The sequence below is a fragment of the Pomacea canaliculata genome, linkage group LG14 (genome assembly GCF_003073045.1).
Source record: "Pomacea canaliculata isolate SZHN2017 linkage group LG14, ASM307304v1, whole genome shotgun sequence".
In the NCBI taxonomy this organism is placed as follows: Eukaryota; Metazoa; Mollusca; class Gastropoda; order Architaenioglossa; family Ampullariidae; genus Pomacea; species Pomacea canaliculata.
In genome coordinates, this window is record NC_037603.1 from 1228002 (window position 1) to 1247288 (window position 19287).

The 19287-nt window shown below is 37.6% G+C and overlaps 2 protein-coding genes across 4 annotated transcripts; one reads left to right on the top strand and one right to left on the bottom strand.

The window, feature by feature from the left end:
* The first annotated feature begins 92 nt into the window (after nucleotides 1-92).
* LOC112555070 (THAP domain-containing protein 4-like) lies at nucleotides 93-3633 on the top strand. Of its 3 annotated transcripts, none has more exons than XM_025223236.1 (5): nucleotides 93-164; nucleotides 1250-1400; nucleotides 2162-2271; nucleotides 2618-2721; nucleotides 2927-3633. In XM_025223236.1, the coding sequence occupies exons 1-5, from the start codon at nucleotides 146-148 to the stop codon at nucleotides 3038-3040; spliced, it is 498 nt and encodes a 165-aa protein (XP_025079021.1). In that variant the 5' UTR covers nucleotides 93-145; the 3' UTR covers nucleotides 3041-3633. The 3 variants fall into 3 exon arrangements, with proteins under 3 accessions (XP_025079021.1, XP_025079024.1, XP_025079023.1); XM_025223239.1 differs by lacking the exon at nucleotides 93-164 and adding an exon at nucleotides 797-818; XM_025223238.1 differs by lacking the exon at nucleotides 93-164 and adding an exon at nucleotides 811-832.
* A 474-nt stretch (nucleotides 3634-4107) lies between these two features.
* On the bottom strand, nucleotides 4108-9959 carry LOC112555493 (acyl-coenzyme A thioesterase 9, mitochondrial-like). Its single transcript, XM_025223926.1, has 13 exons — nucleotides 9870-9959; nucleotides 9666-9711; nucleotides 9109-9311; nucleotides 8849-8932; nucleotides 8417-8520; nucleotides 8255-8328; nucleotides 7540-7607; nucleotides 6912-7059; nucleotides 6637-6724; nucleotides 6249-6334; nucleotides 5645-5735; nucleotides 4882-5032; nucleotides 4108-4506 (listed from the first exon to the last, which is right to left on the bottom strand). Exons 1-13 carry the CDS (start codon nucleotides 9913-9915, stop codon nucleotides 4418-4420), a joined length of 1278 nt encoding a protein of 425 aa, XP_025079711.1. The 5' UTR covers nucleotides 9916-9959; the 3' UTR covers nucleotides 4108-4417.
* Between the last annotated feature and the right edge of the window lie 9328 nt (nucleotides 9960-19287).

Sequence of the window (19287 nt, forward strand, 5' to 3'; positions counted from 1 at the left end):
CTCGTACTCAACATCCTTGCCCACTAAAATATGCGTTGATTGGATAGTATTCTAAGGCACTAAAGAATTGCCTAATAAAATAATTCGAGAGAAATTGACTTTGGGTTTAGGGAAATCCCATAGTTTACCTTCACCTTCATCCGAAATGTCGGACACGTGTAAAGGTGTGTAATGAATGTGTCATTAAATAAACGCTGTAGGCGAGGGAGCATTGTTACTGAGATGATAAACAAATTTAGGAGGTCCCACGATGCCTTGACATTTTTTTAGCCCCCCAGGAAAAGGGTTAGGGTCAGAAGTAGTGTTTGGGTTAGGGTTCGGGTTATGGGTAGGTCAGTCTTTTTTTTTGTTTTTGTTTCATGGTTTGCTCCTTAGCATTATATGGGAGTAAGTGGCATTAAGCGAATATCAATTATTTTGTACTTTTCAGTCCCACAACAGATCTGTCCAACTCAAATACTTAGATATATGTGTGCAGTAAAATTCAGAAAGGACTTAGATAAAGATCGAAGATTGATTCTCAAATAATAACAATTGCATGCTGCCTGAGTGGGTGAAGATCGTAAATACAGCATTGCATTTTGGGAAATAATGTTTTGCTCTGTAGAACCACACACACACACATATTTAGTAGAGGCCTTCAAGTATTTTAAAATTATTACATAAGAAATGTATTTTAATTATTAACAAACATTTCCCGCCAGCAGGAGTTTTGGAAGTTGCATGTTGGTTCTTGTGTGTGGTTGCTGTATGTTATTGGGACAAGTATAGCAGGTCTCAGGCTATATAAGACATCCATGGGTGGTTATGAAGTAAGGGTACGTTGCTGCAGGTGTGCATAACTATATTTTCCATATAACATCATTGTAGATTCATAGCCCTTGGGTAATGCAATGTTCACAATGTATGGACTTGTACAGAGGCAAAGTGATTGCCTTTGATTTCCCAATGAGTCAAGGGTAAGTTGCCCTGGGGCAACAGATCATTCAGAAGTTGTTTTAACCCTGGATCCAAAGTGGTGGCAAAGGTGTTCAGGGAAAAAGAAACATGATGTAGTGTCCATGGGTCTGAATGCTACTTTCTAACTTTGGAAACAAGATTTTCATTGAATTCCCCATGTTGCCATGGGGAAGCAGCTTACTCTTACTGGTTACTACAGCCTCAAAACATCACATCCATTATAAACTGTATATACTTGTAGTTCTGATTTGTTGTACATAGTTACAGCAGGTCTTGTATCTGTACTCAGGCATGATGAATGATGCCATCAAACCTTTGGCTTGGTTACTTGGACGATGGCAGGCAGAGAAAGGACAAGGGGTATACCCAACCATTTCTGATTTCAAGTATGGCGAGGAAGTTGAATTCTTTCATGTTGGTCAACCAAATGTCCAGTTCAGGTAGTAAGAAAATCTTGTAATTGTAGCTAACACTTTTATTACCACTCCACTATCTCATCCATCACATCTAACATCACCATTACCGTCACTACCATCATTTGTGTACCATGTGCCGGTCATAAGCATTTATGAAACTTGTATGCAATTTTTTAAAAAAGAAACACATTGTTGTTACATCTGTTATGTTTGTATTTCATCTTGTTTTTCTTTGCCTGTGGCAGTTGTTCTTCCTCTTCGGTCTTCCACTTTCTCTTCAACTTTTTCCCTTATGAAAACATTTCCTTGTTTGCTGAAGTCACCAGCAGAGGGATCTTAAATACACTAGCTGTTTGTTTTTGCATTTTAGTGTAGACTCTCCTGAATATTGTTGAAATGTCCAAACTGAAGATCTAAAGCTGTTATAAACATCTTGGACCGTGAAAACAGCGATACCTTGCTTAGCAACAGTTCTGGTTTTCAGCGATCCACATGATTCATGTCTTAGTGTTGTAATCATTGCTATATTTAATTTGCATCCATGCAAAAGAAAAAGATATACAGCACATATAGCCTTAAAATGTGGTGCTCTTAAATATCACTTCTGTTTGTTTGTTTTCTGTAAAGTTCCTTAAACTGCTTTTGATTGTTGGATTTCTTTATGTTCATTATTACTATTGTTATTACTGCTTTGTAAAGTGCTTTTAGCCTGGAAAAGGGCTACGTAAATCTATTATTAATGTTGGAGTTGTTTTCTTTCAAAAATCTGTTCCCATTGCTTTCAGCTTCTATTCCTGGAATCCTGAGACCAAAAGACCAATGCATCGAGAAATTGGATTCATCCGCATAAAACCTGGTACCAACAAAGTTGCCCTGATGTGTGCACACAACTTTGGTTAGTTTTACATCTCATAACTATTACTTTCACTACATCTGATGGCCCTCAGAATATATGTCATGAAATCTGGCTTAGCAAATGAATAAATGAAAGTCAAAGTCCTACATGATGTAGCATACAAAAGATTGCGTAAGGAACAAAACAAAATATTTTGTTAATAATATACTTTGATGTTATCTCTTTCCTTGCATTTGTCATTATTTTCTAGAGATATGCTCAGAATAAAAATGTAATCCATCACCTAAGAACTAGCAGTCATGGACCCCCTTGTCTGAAATGAATGTTTTGTGAATTGCTTTATGTATTGATATCTGCGTAATTGTTTAGATATTATTGTTATCAGGAGTCTCTGAAGTTCAGGAAGGAGAGGTCACAGAGAACAGGCTACAAGCAGAGACAGTAGGGATAACACGAATGAGTTTTGCCAAGGACCCTGAAACAAAGAAGGTATTGATATTTTTGTGAAAGTTTCTTGCTTTTTATGTTGTTGTTGCTCTAAGATTAGTGAAGTGATGGTCTTCAGACAACTGTGTGGAATTGTACTGCAATGGTGGAGTACTAGTGCTTTAAAGTGATTAGTAAATAAACATTAAGGAAATCACTACATGTATACACAGATATGAACTTTGAAACTTTTTGTTTTTAATTTCAGGTATCAAGAATATTTTGTCGCACAGATGATGAGTTGGAACAAGTGGTGTCAATGGAAACCTCAAATACCCCAATGACTGAGCATCTTCGAATAAAATATAAGAAGGTCCAATAAGCTGCAAAACTAATTGACAGCACAAATGGCATTGGATAAACAGACTGACAGATTGCTAGAAATGGATACATATAGATTTGAAGTGTTTATTAATATATGACAATTATAAAGTTTTATTATATGACTAACTAGTGATGAAATCACACCATTTCAGTCTTTAAAAGTGACCAAATTATCAAACTTTACCTATTTTCTTGCCAAATCTTTGTTTTGTGTACAATATATTTTGCTACTATAAGATGGTTGTATCAAATTTCTTTGTAATCACTTTCTACATGATTTCAAACATGCAGAGAAAAATGTATTGTTTGTTAAAATATATTTTTTTCATAACTTATTTTTCATGTATTCTTTTTTCATTTTTCTACGAGTAGTAAAAGATTATATTGTGCAATATTTTTACTCTTGGATTAGTTTGCTGTGATGTTCACAGCCGTACAACACTCTTCAAGTATTTTTGTTGCTTCCTTTGCTGATGTTGGGTCTTACATGGGATGGGGAAGAGATGAGGAGGTGCAAGTTATCAGAAAAAAATCTACCATCTTAACTGAAACCGTTCAATAATTTTTAAAAATATTTCTTGTACCCTTAAATAATTGTCCATCATGTGCAAGTCCTGCCATTTTAGCTTATCCACCTCTTCTGAAAGGTATTTTGGTGCGCATAACCAAGGACAGTCCCTATAGTCTACCACACTGTTCTCAATGGTGCATGTTCTCCCCTTATCGCACGCAAAGTTAGCAAAGCTCGTCTGAAGCCTTGATATGCTCAGCTTTTCTTAAAAATCGGAGTCAATTAATAATAAACGCAAAATTTGTATAGGGCATACTCACACTACCCCTAAGGAGCAACAAGAACGAGATATGGGCAACATAACAGGGACAAATCGAAAGGACAAACAACAGCATCGATAATGAACCAAAAAATAAATAAAAACACTTACAGAAAAGCAAAGGGGAATCAAGTAACAAAAACTGAGTATCGGCATTTTGCATGATTGTAATTTCAAAAACATTTCAATTTTTTATGATATTCAAGTTTATGTGTGCTGCATGTCCATTGTAGACTCGTGATGTCCATATAATCGAATGACCCTACAACGCAGACACTTTCCATTGGCTAATTAGTACAAAAGATGACATGGGGATATTTTTATTATTATTAAAACCCGAGGGCACCAGTAAGGCACAGCCGACAAGCGTATATTACACAATTTTATTTTCATCATATCGAGAGAGGAAAATGAGATGCTGTGCACTGCATCTTAGTTTATTGCAGTTTTTTTTTCATTTCCCCACTGGCTAACAGTTTTGGGCATCCTCATGAGCGTTGACATTATCGAAGTAGGAGCAGCCTGAGTAGTGTTGTCGATCCAAATCAGACAGGATGCTGTTCCGACACCTCTTCGACAGCAGTGAGGTCTGGATACTTGATGTGTCGCTTTCCTTCCAGATACAGCATGAACTCTGGGGAAGGAAAGTTTATTCAGGAATGTATTTTTCGTAAAGTTAAAATTTATGTTTCTTTTTTTGTTTCATTTAAATTAGACGTCTAAAACTTTGTACTTTTCATCTTAGTAAAGTAGCTCTCCATGTTAAAGCTGATTAAAAAAAAAAACACACACATTCGAAATCACAGACGTCCACCCACCATACACAAACAAAAGAAGCAAAACAACAACAACAAAAAATGAACAGGAACGACTTTTCCAACAAACGCCTGTATAGTTGTACTCACAAAACGTGACGTAACCGATTGAGAGTGCAAAAAGGTGGATCAGGCAGTGGAAAAGAAATTTTTTTTAAATTAAAAAGGATAACCTGTAAGTATAGCTCTCTTACCTTCGTATGTGTGTGGCCATACTCGTGGCACATCATTCGGGCCGTTGAAAGTGAAGAAGAAATAGTTGGTAGTTTTCGTGCTTGTCGTTTCTGGGTCCAACACCTCAGCATGAACTTTCACCTGCATGGTCTTGCTCTCTGTGTACACGATCTGTTGGGGAAGACGAAGTTTAATACATACTTCATGAAAGTAAAGTACAGTCTTTATCTGATGTACTGCTTTTAGTACAGAATGTATAGCTCAAGACGCCATTCTGACATGGGAAGCAAAGAGTTTTGGGATCGGTGGGGTCGAAAAGCTTTGAAAATTAGGTACTAGAACACAGATATCGGGTACGATGCCAATGAGCAGAAGAGTGTAGACTGATACTGCACAGCTTGTCCAGTCAGGGTGTGGGGCCTTTCTGCAGGTAAGGGATACTGTGTCCTGATGTTGTCCATTTTTTCACAATTCTGTTTATTTCCCGATCTGCATTATTTTCCTCCTCCTGATTTCTTTCATATGAATCTTTGGTACAAGGCGTAAAGTCTTATTCATAATCCAATAAATTCTCACTTTGCATTCTCAAACTGCCGATATTCTTTAGCAGTTATAATATCTTTCTTGTCACACCTAAGTCTCGAAGACATTAAAGCTGATTTCTTTTAAATAAAAAAACAAAACAAAACATGTACGCCCTTACTGCCATCCCTTTAAATGTAAGTGACCCAAACAGAAAAGGAGTATGTTGTAGATTCAGACAGACAGGAATCCAAAACTGACCTTGGAGGAGAGTAACAACAAAGAACCAATCTCCACTGGATTCAGGAAGATCACGTGATCGAGAATCTCCAGGTCGAGGCTTCGAGATCTGCTACAAGGGTGTAATATATTCACGTAACATTCTGGTATGACAATTAACGCCTCATGCTTGCGAAAAACAACAAAAACAAAACAAAAACAACAACTAAAACTCCACCTGCTGGTCCATGCAATTGTCACTTTATACTGACATATCGGAAAACAGCTAAGACTGGTGACCAATAAAAATTCAAAATAACGGTGCGACATTATGAGTTTTAAACTACTAACGGCAGGTATTTTTTATATTAATGTGATCATTTCGTGTTTTCGGTGCCCATGTGCTAACAGCAAACATTTAAATAATTTTATACCGCATCTGAAATTAAAATATTTATATAACATCTACAAGGAATGTACAAAATATGCACAAAACTAAATACCGCGTCTTTTGAAGGTCGCTTAATGTCTGTACACTGTCATCATGGCAAACAATATCAGTACGAGAGTAGGTTGTCTACACAATTTTTAATGTAGCTTTTGAAGTTAAAAACCGCAGGAATATGCTAGACATGCAATCTCATACCAGTATCTGGACGCGTTGGCCCAGGCCAGCTCGCACGCCATTCTCATCAGGAAACCGCCAAAGATTCTGTTGTACATGTTCCGCTCCTGCACAGCGCAGAAAAATTTAAATGTACGTATAACTAGAAAAATAAAGAGAAAATTATGAAACTATAGCCATTTATGAGAGGTACCCCCGGCAGCCGGCGGTGCTGTAATTGGGTACCTGACCCCTCGTGATCTGACCTCATTCTAGAAGGTGCGTGAGCGAGTATGACTGACGCAAGCTTTGTTACCCTGAATGTTTGATGCGAGAGATGCCAAATGTTTCTAGATGTTTGTCTATAGTGTATATCCGTCTACAAGTCCTAGCTAGACTGGTGTGATGTCAGTTATGGAACTGCACTGACCTCTGGCTGGCAGATGACCATATTCATCAGCTTTGTGTCTTTCATCCACACAGCGTTTTCCGGTTGAGTTGTCTCGAAGGCATCGTTTCTGGACAGAGAACAAAAACTCACAAGCAAAAGAACGCGTTGTTATTTAATTTATTTAGTATATTTATTTATTTATTTATTTATTATTTTATTTTTTTGCTTTTCCGTTCTTTCTTCTCAGCAAACATCCATAGTTGCCGATACAGACTATGATTCAAGGGCAAGAACAGCAACAGTGTTATACTAACTCTTTGGGCGTAGTCTGAAGATACAGCTGATGTATTTCATCTCTCTCGACATCACTAGGTGGCACTTTCATCAAGGACATCTGCATTCTCTTGTTTCGCTCTATTTTGCTTCCTGAAGCAGTGCACATATAGAAGTACATAAGTAAACAACATCATTAATGAAATTAATTAAAAGTAAGGATATACCACTTTTTTGTCAGGTCTCCAGTGCCTTGTGGCGCGTATAAAATTATCACCCTTTCTCTCCAAAAATGAGTGCTGCTTTACTCTATTAAAAAAAAAAAGAGGCGAGTTGTTGATTGGAATTTAAGAGCGTTCCAAAGAACATTAACGACCAGATATTAACTTTAATACTCAAGACTCTTATTATCCAAAACTGATCAGACAACTGCCATCTGTTCGCGGGTTACAAAGCTTTCCATTAGATAGTTTTCCCTGTGGACCGGCGTGAAAACCGCGACATCGTTGTTGTATAATAGTTACAATGGCTACCATGTCTTACCATTCCCCTGGTTCCACTAGCAGAAGCTGACTGCACCATCCGGGAATCGAACAGCACTCTTCAGAGCTCTGACACCATGCCACCCACACGGCGCTTAACTTAGTAGTAGCATCGCTATGTACTTACTCTCTCCTAGCTTGTAGAGGTATTCTTCTCTTGGTCCATCCGGCTTAAGGGGGTTGACCATAGCTGCTCTGACAGAACAAGAGCAAAATAGCTTTCAGGTCAGTAACGAACTTAACTCATTCGTTAATATTTTACATTACCCAAGGATTTCAATCACACCTAAACGTGTTGTCTTTATTCTGGAAGATTGTTTTGAACCTCCACTATTGTTGTCTTTCCTGAAGGATGTTTTTAAACTTAATATATGGATCAATGGTTGACCATGTTTGGGAAAGATTTGAATAACTTTCTTGTAGCTTTGTGCTCCACTTGGTCAACAGTCCTACTTATTTTTCGGTTAAGAACAGCCTCGATGGGTGCTTGCATACCCATCATGCAACTCGTGTTTCTTTGCTGGGGTTATGGCAAAAAGCAACTAATTTTTCTTGTTCACCTGTAGTAAAGGTGAATTGGACAAGGGGAACAGAGAACTAACCTAACTGGCTTTACCCTATCCCCCCTAAAAAAAACAAAAAAAAACCAAAAAAAAAAAAAACCAATAAAAAACAAAAAATAAAAACAAACAAACCAGCAACACAAAGACAGTGTTAGCTTGGCGGAATCCAGCATGGGAAAAATACTGTCAACATGCTGATTTATCCGGAGATACATGGTAACCACAAACAAGACTTTCAGATATGTTCCCAAGAATCAGTATTTAAAAAAGTCAACTTACTTCTCAGTGATGGGATGGCGTGCGGCCATGACAAAGCGAGCAGTCATGACCTTCTGCAGTAGGCTGTGGTCTTCCTGCAACATGTCAAGCGCGCGCTGAGCTCGAGACCGATTGAACAGACTTGTTTTACCAAAAATTAAAAGAACGAAACCTCGAATATACCTGTCTCACTTCCATGGTGACCTCCATGGAACTAGTGCCTACCCAGGTCACCTGTCCGCACAACAGCAGGTCCTTATAAGGCGACGGGTGGTATTCGAGGAGCTCTGCAACCCGGCCAGCAAAGCGGAGAGTAAGATGAATGTTTCTATTTAATTCTAATATTTGAAGAAAACAAAACCATGATAGTTAGCACATACTACACTCCCAGCTACAAGGGAACTTCGGAGAGGAAATCAAAGATGAGTATTACCTGATAAGCAGGTGAGAATTTTCGCTTGCATTTACGAAGCTGTTCTTTCAGATTACGAGAATGAGTGTCTTGAAGTTAACTCAGTCATTTTCAAGTCTTCATAAGATGCTTATCTCTTTATCTAGTTATCTACCCGTGTTTGCCTATCAACTAAAAAGAAAAAAAGGTGGTGCAAGGCTTACCAATACGGTCCACTAAAGCCGTTACGGTGGGAAGGGGCACACGATGGCCACCGGGTATCAGGTTATGAGTGTAGCAAATAAGAACTGCAATCCATCCATCCATATAAGAAATCAGACTAAGCGAAACCCTGCTACCATACACATATAAAATATCCTAGCAATATAGACTAAAAGTATTCTAAACAAACACATGCACGCGCTCGCACGCTCGTTATGTATGTGTGTGTGTGTATACGTGTTGGATATGTTATCAGCTTTACCCGCAAACAAGTCCAGATCCTCCAGAATTCTGCCAAAACGAATTCGCTGTGCCACTGTCATGTAGTTCTCGCGGAGGGAGGTGTTGTGGCCCAGGGGGATGACCAGCTCCTGGTAACTGTCGTGCATGGAGCGCGCAGGCAGCTCCTGCTGACTGTCTGGAATCGAGGCAGCGCCTTGCAGGTTAGGGTTAGGGACGTCCATGCTACAAGACATTCCCAGACAATCAGTTCCAGTGAGCAAAACAATCACTGCTCCAACTGAGGAACAGTTACAGTCTGATTGCTTGTCTACACGCGTATGGTAATCATACGAGTGCATAGAAATTATGCATTTGGTGTCTATACATATTTTTGTATTATCATTTTAGTATCCATATTTTTGTTCTGTCCATTAAGTCTTTCACTCTATATTAGTCACTGATAACATAACGCTACATAAAAAGATGAAGCAGTTTCGCTATTATGCCAGTGTCATGTAAAGAACAAATTGTTTTGAAAGACAAACAAGAAAACAAATCGTAATCTAGACAAAACAAATATTTCACACAGCTGCTTACCCTTTGAAAGTTGGGTTTCCATATATTTCCATCAGTGTTTTTTTCGCTTGAAGAGAAAGGAAACAAAAACATATTTAGTGGACCATCCTGTACACATCTACTTATTGATATGCTGCTTCACACATTAAAAAAAATATTATCAACATTTATAGTATTAAAATAAAGACCATATATAATAAATGTCACTAATCAGTATTTACTGACCTTGGTCAATCTCGATGGGTTTGACCTCTTTGGGGGAGAGCGTCATGACACAGCGGCACGTGACACGAAATCTTCGGTGCAGATTTGAGGTCAGAGGTCGCAGCATGTATTGCGATGTCTTGCCGTATTCAGTGTCGCTTTGCAGATTACATAATAAGGTCCAAAGCATTAAGTATAAAAAATTAAAAGTTTAATTTGAAGGTTAAAAAACTAGGTATGGTCTCTTGTTAACAAGACACGCGAACCATATGTTTGTGCATGTGTGTGAGAAAGAGAGCAGGGAGCAAGAACAGTTACGAACAGCTTGGGTTTTAAACGAAGACAAACCAACAAACGATTTGTTTGTTGCTGTTTTTTTTTTTTTTTGGTCATCTTATATCAATAAATATTTCACAAAATACTGATTCCACGAAAATAGCGAATTCAAGCCGTGTCACACAATCACAGGATAACAAGACATTTTACAAACCCAGGACTGCTGGTCCTCACCTTTTCAGTTTTAGCGAACTTTTGATATCTTGACTGTACACCAAGAAATCGTATAGTGTGACTGACCAAAAACTCAGAAGGTACTGTTATTTTTACAGTGTCACAGTCCAGGTTGACCCATGTGAACGCGTATTTGACCTTATACAGTGTATGGCAGAACAACCTACACGGTGCTTCATGGTGCGTCTGTGCCGCTTCTGCTCATATACGTCATCAACTCATGCGACACTCGTCTGCTCGTGCAACACAAACCTGGAGACTGACCATTGAGAGGAACGGCGGCTGGTGTAGCAGTTGTGACTACAGTTCTTTTTATTTTTTTTTTTTATTTATAAAAGATAAAGTACTCCCCACCACGCCATTACACGTGCGTCTAACAGCCGCTGGAGTTCCAAGCCATGAAGCGACACGACGAAAGGGTCGAGCGAAAATTCTCAATTAGTTAATCTCTGTGATCATAGTGGAAGATTTTCTTTCTTTTTTTTCGTTCTTTGTTGTTTTTTTTTTTTTTCATTAGGGTTTTTTGTTGGCTATCACGTTTTTTATTTATTATATTTTTTTCTTTTTTTTTATTTCATTTATTTGTTTATTTATTTAGTTGATTTGTTCTTTGTTTTGGTTTTTTTTAAATTTCCTTTCTTTGTTTTATTTATGTTCGTTCTTTTTTTTGTATCTGGGTTCATTTTTTCTTCTTTTTGTAAACAGAACTAGCAAACGTTTGGTTTTTGAATAGAAAATCAAAAAGAAATGTCACAGAAGTCACAGCGTGTGACACGGTCTGAACGTGACGCTTGACTGGTCTCAAGGTGTGAGTGTGAAATCCATGTGTTTGAACACGAATTTCATGGACGAGGGGATTTCTGTGCGCCAACAAACGTCTCTGCATTATTCTCACAGATGTTCAGTGGGAGAATTATAAAGAGGCATTGCAAGCCTCCCCCTTCCTTATCTGAGTAAACAGATTTTATGTTAATTTTTGCTTTATGGTTGCTTATAACTGGAGGTCACATGAAAGGGGGCAAAGCGCACTTTGTCACTCCTCCATATCATGTCATTCACAATAAATAAATACATCTACCAATGAATTGCTTGTGTAAAGCAGAAGGGACAAGACTACATGAATGTCTATTTTGGGTTGGTAATCCTAAAAGTGCGATATCGTTGCTCTATTATGTTTGTCAGGTGACTTGCTGTCACGGACCGCTGAATATATAAGCTTCCTTGGTTCAGTTACTTTGAAACATCACAGGTGAACGACAGGCCACCAGAAGCGTTACACTAATCACCTCCACCCGACCGGTGTTCAAGTCACAGATCAAACATTAAACCAGCGCTGGCAAGAAGCTCAGTTTTCAAGAGTATGTTTAGAAGGTTATAGATACTAGTAGTCCATTTTTTTTCAGGTAGTTTAGAGAGTGAGTTTAGGCTCAAGTGCTGGTGATGCCCATCTGTCTTCAAACCCACTATGGGGTCAAGTAGCTCTTTCTAAAACTGAGGAAAGTTTGCTGCGCCACACGTACATCGAACCTGCGAACATTTAGGTTTGAGCGCCAGTGCTCTAATCACTCGATTCTGCCGGAAAGGAGACACGTCAGAAAGCAGACAGCTACGGTTTCCCCCTCCTTGTTGCATAAGCTCACCTGTTTCCACTCACACAGCTGGACTTTCATGACTATCAACATTCGTTTTTCAAGAAAAGGTTCCTGTCGACGGAATTTAGATATAACTAGTATATATAAGAGGTCTGTGAACACTACATTTGTTGTCCTCAATCTACTTAAAAGGTGGTCAAGGCTAGTGTATCCCTACTTATCAGCCTACAACATATGCAAGTATAAATCATTCACACATACATACTACTCATACATATGAACATTGCGAGTAACAAGACCACGTCAAGGATCAATTGCTAATAATAATGAGTTAATTTTTAAGAGTGCTTATAGTTATGTCTAAAAAATGTCACATGGAAAGATGAATGTGACATGAGACGAATGTGACATTTTTATTTCCTTCTTTCATTCATTCTCTCTTCTCTGCTATTGCTTAATGACAACTCTTTGAAGCTCCCTAAGTAATTTTCTTGAATTGTTTTTTTTTTAATTACCATTTTGCAAATAAAAAAAAAATCATTCACATTGCATTTGATAGTTTCTTTAATGAACACCAGTCCAACATATTCGTTGCAAAATATCTCTAAAAGAAAGCCTGCAAATTCATGCTCTAAAAACTAAAACTGGGAATATCACATTTTTATCATAAAAGTCAAACAAACAAAACAAAACAATGTATCTGCTTAAAATTGTTTCATTCCTTGAACACTGCAAACATAAATTTCTCAATTAATTCAGAATAAGAAATTCTTACAAACAGATGTCAATTATTCTGTCATTTGGAGTAATTTATCCTCCAGTAGGAACAGGATCTTCATATGCATATCAACAGATACCCAATGTAATAAAACTCATTAAAAAACAGATTGCAATTATTATGCCATGAATTCCAATGAGCAAAAAGAATCAGGAAGCTAAAAAACCCGCTATCCAAACATTTTGCCTTTATTAGGTCTATGTCAATTGCAGTAAATCACTGTGTCTAAAACTGATTGAATTAGATACTTAAAATAAAAAGTAGTACTTTCTGTTTCAACAAATGGTATAGGGGGAACTTTTTTTTGCAGCAAAACAAGTACTTTGAAAAAGAAATAAAGACAAAACAATCAAGAAGAAAATAAATACAAGGAAAATTCAACAATAGAAAACCAAGAGGAGTGCCTCAGTGTCTACAACATAAATTATTATTTGCCCCCTTCAACTCTCTGACTTCCTTTCCATCAATTACTATTTTTTCTCCCCACACACACAACCCCAGCTCCCATCCCTTAATTTTAGCACATTAGCTGTGATTAAATAATACAAAAATGTTGAATATACCTGTATGTGTCAATATAACATACTTTAAACAGCTGCAAATTTTAATCATTGATAAATTTCTTACAGCCAGGTGATACCTCATCATACCTGTATCTGATGGAGGACAAGTCCTTTAAAGCAGCTTACACACACTGCAGAGGTAAGGTTTAACATCTCTCATCTCTGTAGCTTATGATATGCATTTTAAAATACTCTGCTCTCAAATAGTCTCTTGAAGTGAACTGAGGAGGCTTAGGACACAGTGAATCACAATGTCATATTTTAAACCAAAGAAATGAGCTGAAACAGCTTTACACAAACTGCACTGGTGAGGTGTAACAGCAACAAATGAGCATGTGGTGTTTGAAATTGAATGACCTAATCCCAGCATTACAAATATGGCACTAGGAAGGTTTCACGCCTCTAGGGATCAAACTTCCTGTTTTCAAACTAGATAATCTAAATTCAGCTTTTCAAATTTTGCAAGGATGATGACTTGATAAGAACTTCAAAGCATGCACGGATAACAGCAAACACAATCATAGGTCATCATCTGTGTTTTTAAAGTAGATGCACACCTAAAAGCAGCTTTACACACAATGCACTTGACACATCACTGTAGATTAGCATGTGCATTTTCTAGGAAGGTGAGCAATTGAAAGCAAATTTAGACACATCACAAACTGGTGAGGTTTCAAATAATTGTGACTCACCTTGCAACTTTTTAAAGTAGAAAAAAGTTGAAAAAACCTGTACATACGTTGAGATGGTAAGATTCAACATAATTATGAATTATATTGTGTCTTTTCAAACCAATTATAGAAGTTTAAAGCAGATTAATACACACTTCAATGGTAAGATTTGATATTTCTGTGGACCTGCATATGCTGTTTCAAATGAAATAAACTATTGAAGGCAATGTTACACACACTGCACTTGTGAGGCTTATCACTGTGAACCTGCATGTACTGTTTCAAAGCATCGGATTTTTTTAAGGCAGCTTTACATATTCTGAACTGGTATGGTTTCTTGTTTTTGTGGATTTGCCTATGTTGTTTCAAGTAGGATAATGTTTCAAATACAGCCTTACAAACCCTGCACTGGTGAGCTTCTAATCCCTGAGAACCTGCATATGTCGTTTCAAAGTGTATGATCTTTTAAATGCACTTTCGAGGCTTCTGATCACTGTGAACCACAATATGATTTTTCAAATTGTGTAATCTTTTAAATGCAGCTTTACACACACTGCACTTATGAGGCTTCTGATCACTGTGAACCACCATATGATTTTTCAAATTGTATAATCTTTTAAATGCAGCTTTACACACACTGCACTTATGAGGCTTCTGATCACTGTGAACCAGCATATGATTTTTCAAATTGCATAATCTTTTAAATGCAGCTTTACACACACTGCACTTATGAGGCTTCTGATCACCGTGAACCAGCATATGACTTTTTAATTCTGATAATCTTTTAAATGCAGCTTTACACACACTGCACTGGTAAGGCTTCTCATCACTGTGAACATGCATATGTCGTTTCAAATCTAATAATCTTTTAAATGCAGCTTTACACACAGTGCACTTTTGAGGCTTCTCATCACTGTGAACCAGCATATGACTTTTCAAATTGTTTAATGTTTTAAATGCAGCTTTACACACACTGCACTTATGAGGCTTCTGATAACTGTGAACCAGCATATGTCTTTTCAACTCTAATAATCTTTTAAATGCAGCTTTACACACACTGCACTTATGAGGCTTCTGATCACTGTGAACCAGCATATGACTTTTCAAATTGTTTAATGTTTTAAATGCAGCTTTACACACACTGCACTTATGAGGCTTCTGATCACTGTGAACCAGCATATGACTTTTCAAATTGTTTAATGTTTTAAATGCAGCTTTACACACACTGCACTTATGAGGCTTCTGATCACTGTGAACCAGCATATGACTTTTCAAATTGTTTAATGTTTTAAATGCAGCTTTACACACACTGCACTTATGAGGCTTCTGATCACTGTGAACCAGCATATGACTTTTCAAATTGTTTAATGTTTTAAATGCAACTTTACACACACTGCACTTATGAGGCTTCTGATCACTGTGAACCAGCATATGTCTTTTCAACTCTAATAATCTTTTAACTGCAGTTTTACACACATTGCACTGGTGAGATTTCTTGCTACTGTGTACCAGCATATGACTTTTCAAAGTGGATGAAGTTTTGAAGGCAGCTTTACATAAACTGCACTGATGAGGTCTCTCTGATCTTTTGAAAGCAGCTTTACATACTCTGCACTTTTGAGTTTTACCAGTGTGGTGTGACATGTGTTTTTTGTGCAAGGATGAAAAATGGAATGAAGACATACACTCTTTGCACTTATCAGATTCAATATCCCTAGAGTGGTGTTTTTCTGACTCAGTACTGATGCTATTGTCTGTCAAATTTACATTTCTCTCATGCTTAGGACTTTCAGTCACAATATCCGTCACCTGTGTACTTTTACATCCAGCAACATCCACATCTTGAAGTTCAGGTGATGATATGCATGCTGATATATCTTTATTTTTTCTGCAATTCCACTCCACCTGCTGTGATACACTCTGTGCCTTCAGGTGCTCCATTATTGTGGACTGAGTGTGTGATTTAGTCTGCTCTGACTCTACTGCAGAACCAACGCCTTGACCAGAGTGATCTTCATGCTTGACCTCAGAAGTGTCTGGTCCTTTTGCATACTGTGTCTTTACTTCATCAATTTTTATATTATGGAGTTCTTGGCCAAAGATACTGTCATGCTGCATGAAATCATTCTGTAAACATTTTGTCTCATTATAATCAGAGCAAAATGAACTTTCTGCTTTAGGTATTACATTATAGCTTAACTTTTCTTGTGCCTCAGCCATATATTTCGTTTCAGTCTTTATGAGTGTACATGGGACCTGCATCTCGCTCTTTATAGCAAACATATCTTTGTACTCTCCAAGAATTACTGATTATATTTATTGTCTTTTGGGTAAAAGTACTTTTACTCTTACTGTTGACTAACTTTCCATGAAGCTCAAGACCTCAGCTTCATCAACTCTATTGTTTCTAGTGACAATAGGAGACCTTCTGAAGTCTGTTGTAATCTTATCAGACCTGAAACATGACAATTGTAATGATTCAGTTGTCATGGAATTTGAAAGCAAGGGCGATTTCACTTAGCCGCTCTCTCTGTTAGAATGAAAGAAGAAAACTTTTACTGCTGCGGCTTTTTTGAAACACGAATATTGTAACTCAGTATGAAATTCTGAATTTTACGCTTTTTTTTTTTTTTATCTAAGATTATGTGGTAATGGCTATATTGAATAAAACCGTCGCCATCTATAGTCGGACAAACTGCTGAAAATCAAGGCATTTAACCTCAGAAATAAAGAAAGTAAAATAAATAAATCATATGCTCACAAGAGGAATCAGACATACCGTGTAGGTGGAACTTGTGGACGTAGAAGTGTAGTCACACCATGCAACCACGTGCCTTGAAGTTTGAAATAAGTTTAAAATCAACTAAGAACAGCAACTCCGTATTTTCTTTTTCACGAGAGTTACCGCCCATGCGATGAAATTTGCAGAGAGCTCCGCGACGATGCGTATCACGTGGTACACAATTTAAAATGGCCGCGAGTCGGGTGGAAGACTAAAAAGTCTCCATGCCATTGTCGGAAGTATTGAGAGCTCTCGGGATTCGCGCTAATAATTCGACAGTATTGACAAGAAAATAATTCGTCTGTACCACAACAATCAGTGTTGTATACGAATTAAAAATAAATGCGATCGACAGTAGTGACCTATACGAACTGCCAAAGCACCTTTTTTCATCGACCACGACGATTTGCCGTGCACCAGAAATGAAGATATTGTGGAGGACCTGCAAGTGTGTCTTGTTCTTTGTTTTTATGCAACGGGTGCCTTTCAGAATATGTGTGTGCGTGGTCTGTGTGTGTGTGCAGTCGTCTCCCACAGAACGGTTGGCCGCATTACTAACCGAGTCACGAGAAACTGAAAATAATACAAACCCTACACAGACTACATTATTAGTTGGATTTAGTATGACTGTTCTTAAATCTTATTCTGATATCTTAATATTTTGGTAATGATGATGAAATATATTCATTGTTGTACTCTAGGAATTTCATTTTTCTGTCTGCCTGTAAGTTCCAAGCTTTCTTGTGTTCACTATGTTTCTGTGTCAATCTTTATTATGTGGCAAAACTTGTTCCCGCATGGCCATTCTGTCTTTACTGGATGAAGACAATGTTGCTCAGTTTTAATTGAAGAAGCAGACTCTTGAGAGTTGTACTCAACAACATTCATAACAACATTCTCAAGCTTACAGTTTTAATGCTGAGTCTGTGTAGCCTGATTATTTTTGAAGTGTTAAGCTCAGTTTTAATTAAACAAGAAGCATCTTGAAAGTTTAACTCCAATTTAAAAATATTCTCGTGATTCCAGCTGCATGCAGCATGATCAATTATTTGTGAATCAGTTCCTGATCAGAGATGGTCTCAAGCTGCACAAAAACTAACTTGTAAGGTGATACTGGAAAGTTGTTTATCCCGTTGCCTTCTCTTTTTCGGAGTCCATAAGACTTTAAATGTTTGGTGAAACCTCATGGATCCGAAAATTATTATTGCTGTTTTTCGTGTTATATCACACTGTTTTATGTTTACTTTTTCATTTGAGCTTATCATTAGAAAATTGAATTAGTGAACTGGACTTTGTGTATAATGTCAATTTAACCAAACCTCCCTCAAAGATGTGAATGAATAAAGTTACTGTTTGTAGAGTGCTTGGAACTGTTTAATTTTCTCATTTTGATATTTAAAATAGCTACTGGATTTTAAAACCATTTGAATAATTTACACACTGATTAATCCACCTTGAACTCAGAAGCAAATATTGATAAAGATAATAAAAAAATATTTCACAAGTATAGCTTTATAGGGGCAAGAAAAAGAGCGACTCCTCGGAATGTATTCATGCCGGTTGTTTATAAACATTTATCTGTTTGTTTATATACTTATGTAATACTTTAATTATACTTCTGTATTTATATATTAGTGAATGTAATTATTACCCTTTTCTCTAAACTTCGACTGTGAGGATATGGTTCTTCAATAGACAATTAATTATTCAATCTGCTGGAATGAATGTATTGCTACACATTGTACAGAAATTAAATACTGAAAAATTCTTTACACTCATGTGTCTGCTATTCAGAACAGATAAATATTAACTAAGTATAGAATATATCGCCTCACTCTGTTTTCCGACGATAAGAATTTTTAAAGGTTGTGAGCCTGGCTCATCGGGTCCAGACCTTTCACAAATAACACTGATGAGCTGTTGTTTGGCTTGCACTAAGCTGCCAAGCTCATCTTCTTGCAGGTCTTGCATGGTCTTAATGGAAACTTCTCGACCTCAAGGACTTTGGAAGCTACGAAAATTTGGAAAACATTCACGCCTTGAAAAGAAACACAAACAATAATGGATTAACACACACACACACACGCACAGGCATGTAAACCTAAAATATATTTATTTACATTATTTAGACATGCCTCATGCTGAACGCCTACTCTGCAAACACATAGCACTTAATTTGTATATTAACTTAAATAGCACCCGGACACCCGTACCAACTTGATTGCAACCATCGATCACTTTGCACACCCAGATAGCCTGTAGCAGGCTACGAACAAACTGTCAACACCTGTATCAAAGGGGGGGTGGGGAGGGGAGGGCTTGAGTAAGGTGAGCCGCCTTCCAGTGGCACCAAAGCACCTGTCGGCGAAATGAAACTTATCTTGCAACCGGGTGGAGAGGGTAGGAATGAGTCACTTCGCAACAACCACCCTTTGGGGAACTGATACCGCTCAGGGGCTCAGGATACTGATCGCGAGGAGGGAAGGAGAGGTGTGTGAGTGGGAGGGGGCCCCCTGGTGCTATGGGAGGTTTGTAACTGCTCA

Excerpts from the sequence above, each read along its gene's own strand:
- LOC112555070 (XM_025223236.1), top strand. Across the intron at positions 1,401-2,161 it reads CAACCAAATGTCCAGTTCAG|CTTCTATTCCTGGAATCCTG; the intron begins GTAGTAAGAAAA and ends CATTGCTTTCAG. Across the intron at positions 2,272-2,617 it reads GATGTGTGCACACAACTTTG|GAGTCTCTGAAGTTCAGGAA; the intron begins GTTAGTTTTACA and ends TATTGTTATCAG.
- LOC112555493 (XM_025223926.1), bottom strand. The coding sequence starts at position 9,915 with ATGACGCTCTCCCCCAAAGAGGTCAAACCCATCGAGATTGACCAAG. Across the intron at positions 8,933-9,108 it reads GGATCTGGACTTGTTTGCGG|TTCTTATTTGCTACACTCAT; the intron begins GTAAAGCTGATA and ends GATGGATTGCAG. Across the intron at positions 4,507-4,881 it reads ATGGCCACACACATACGAAG|AGTTCATGCTGTATCTGGAA; the intron begins GTAAGAGAGCTA and ends TTCCTTCCCCAG.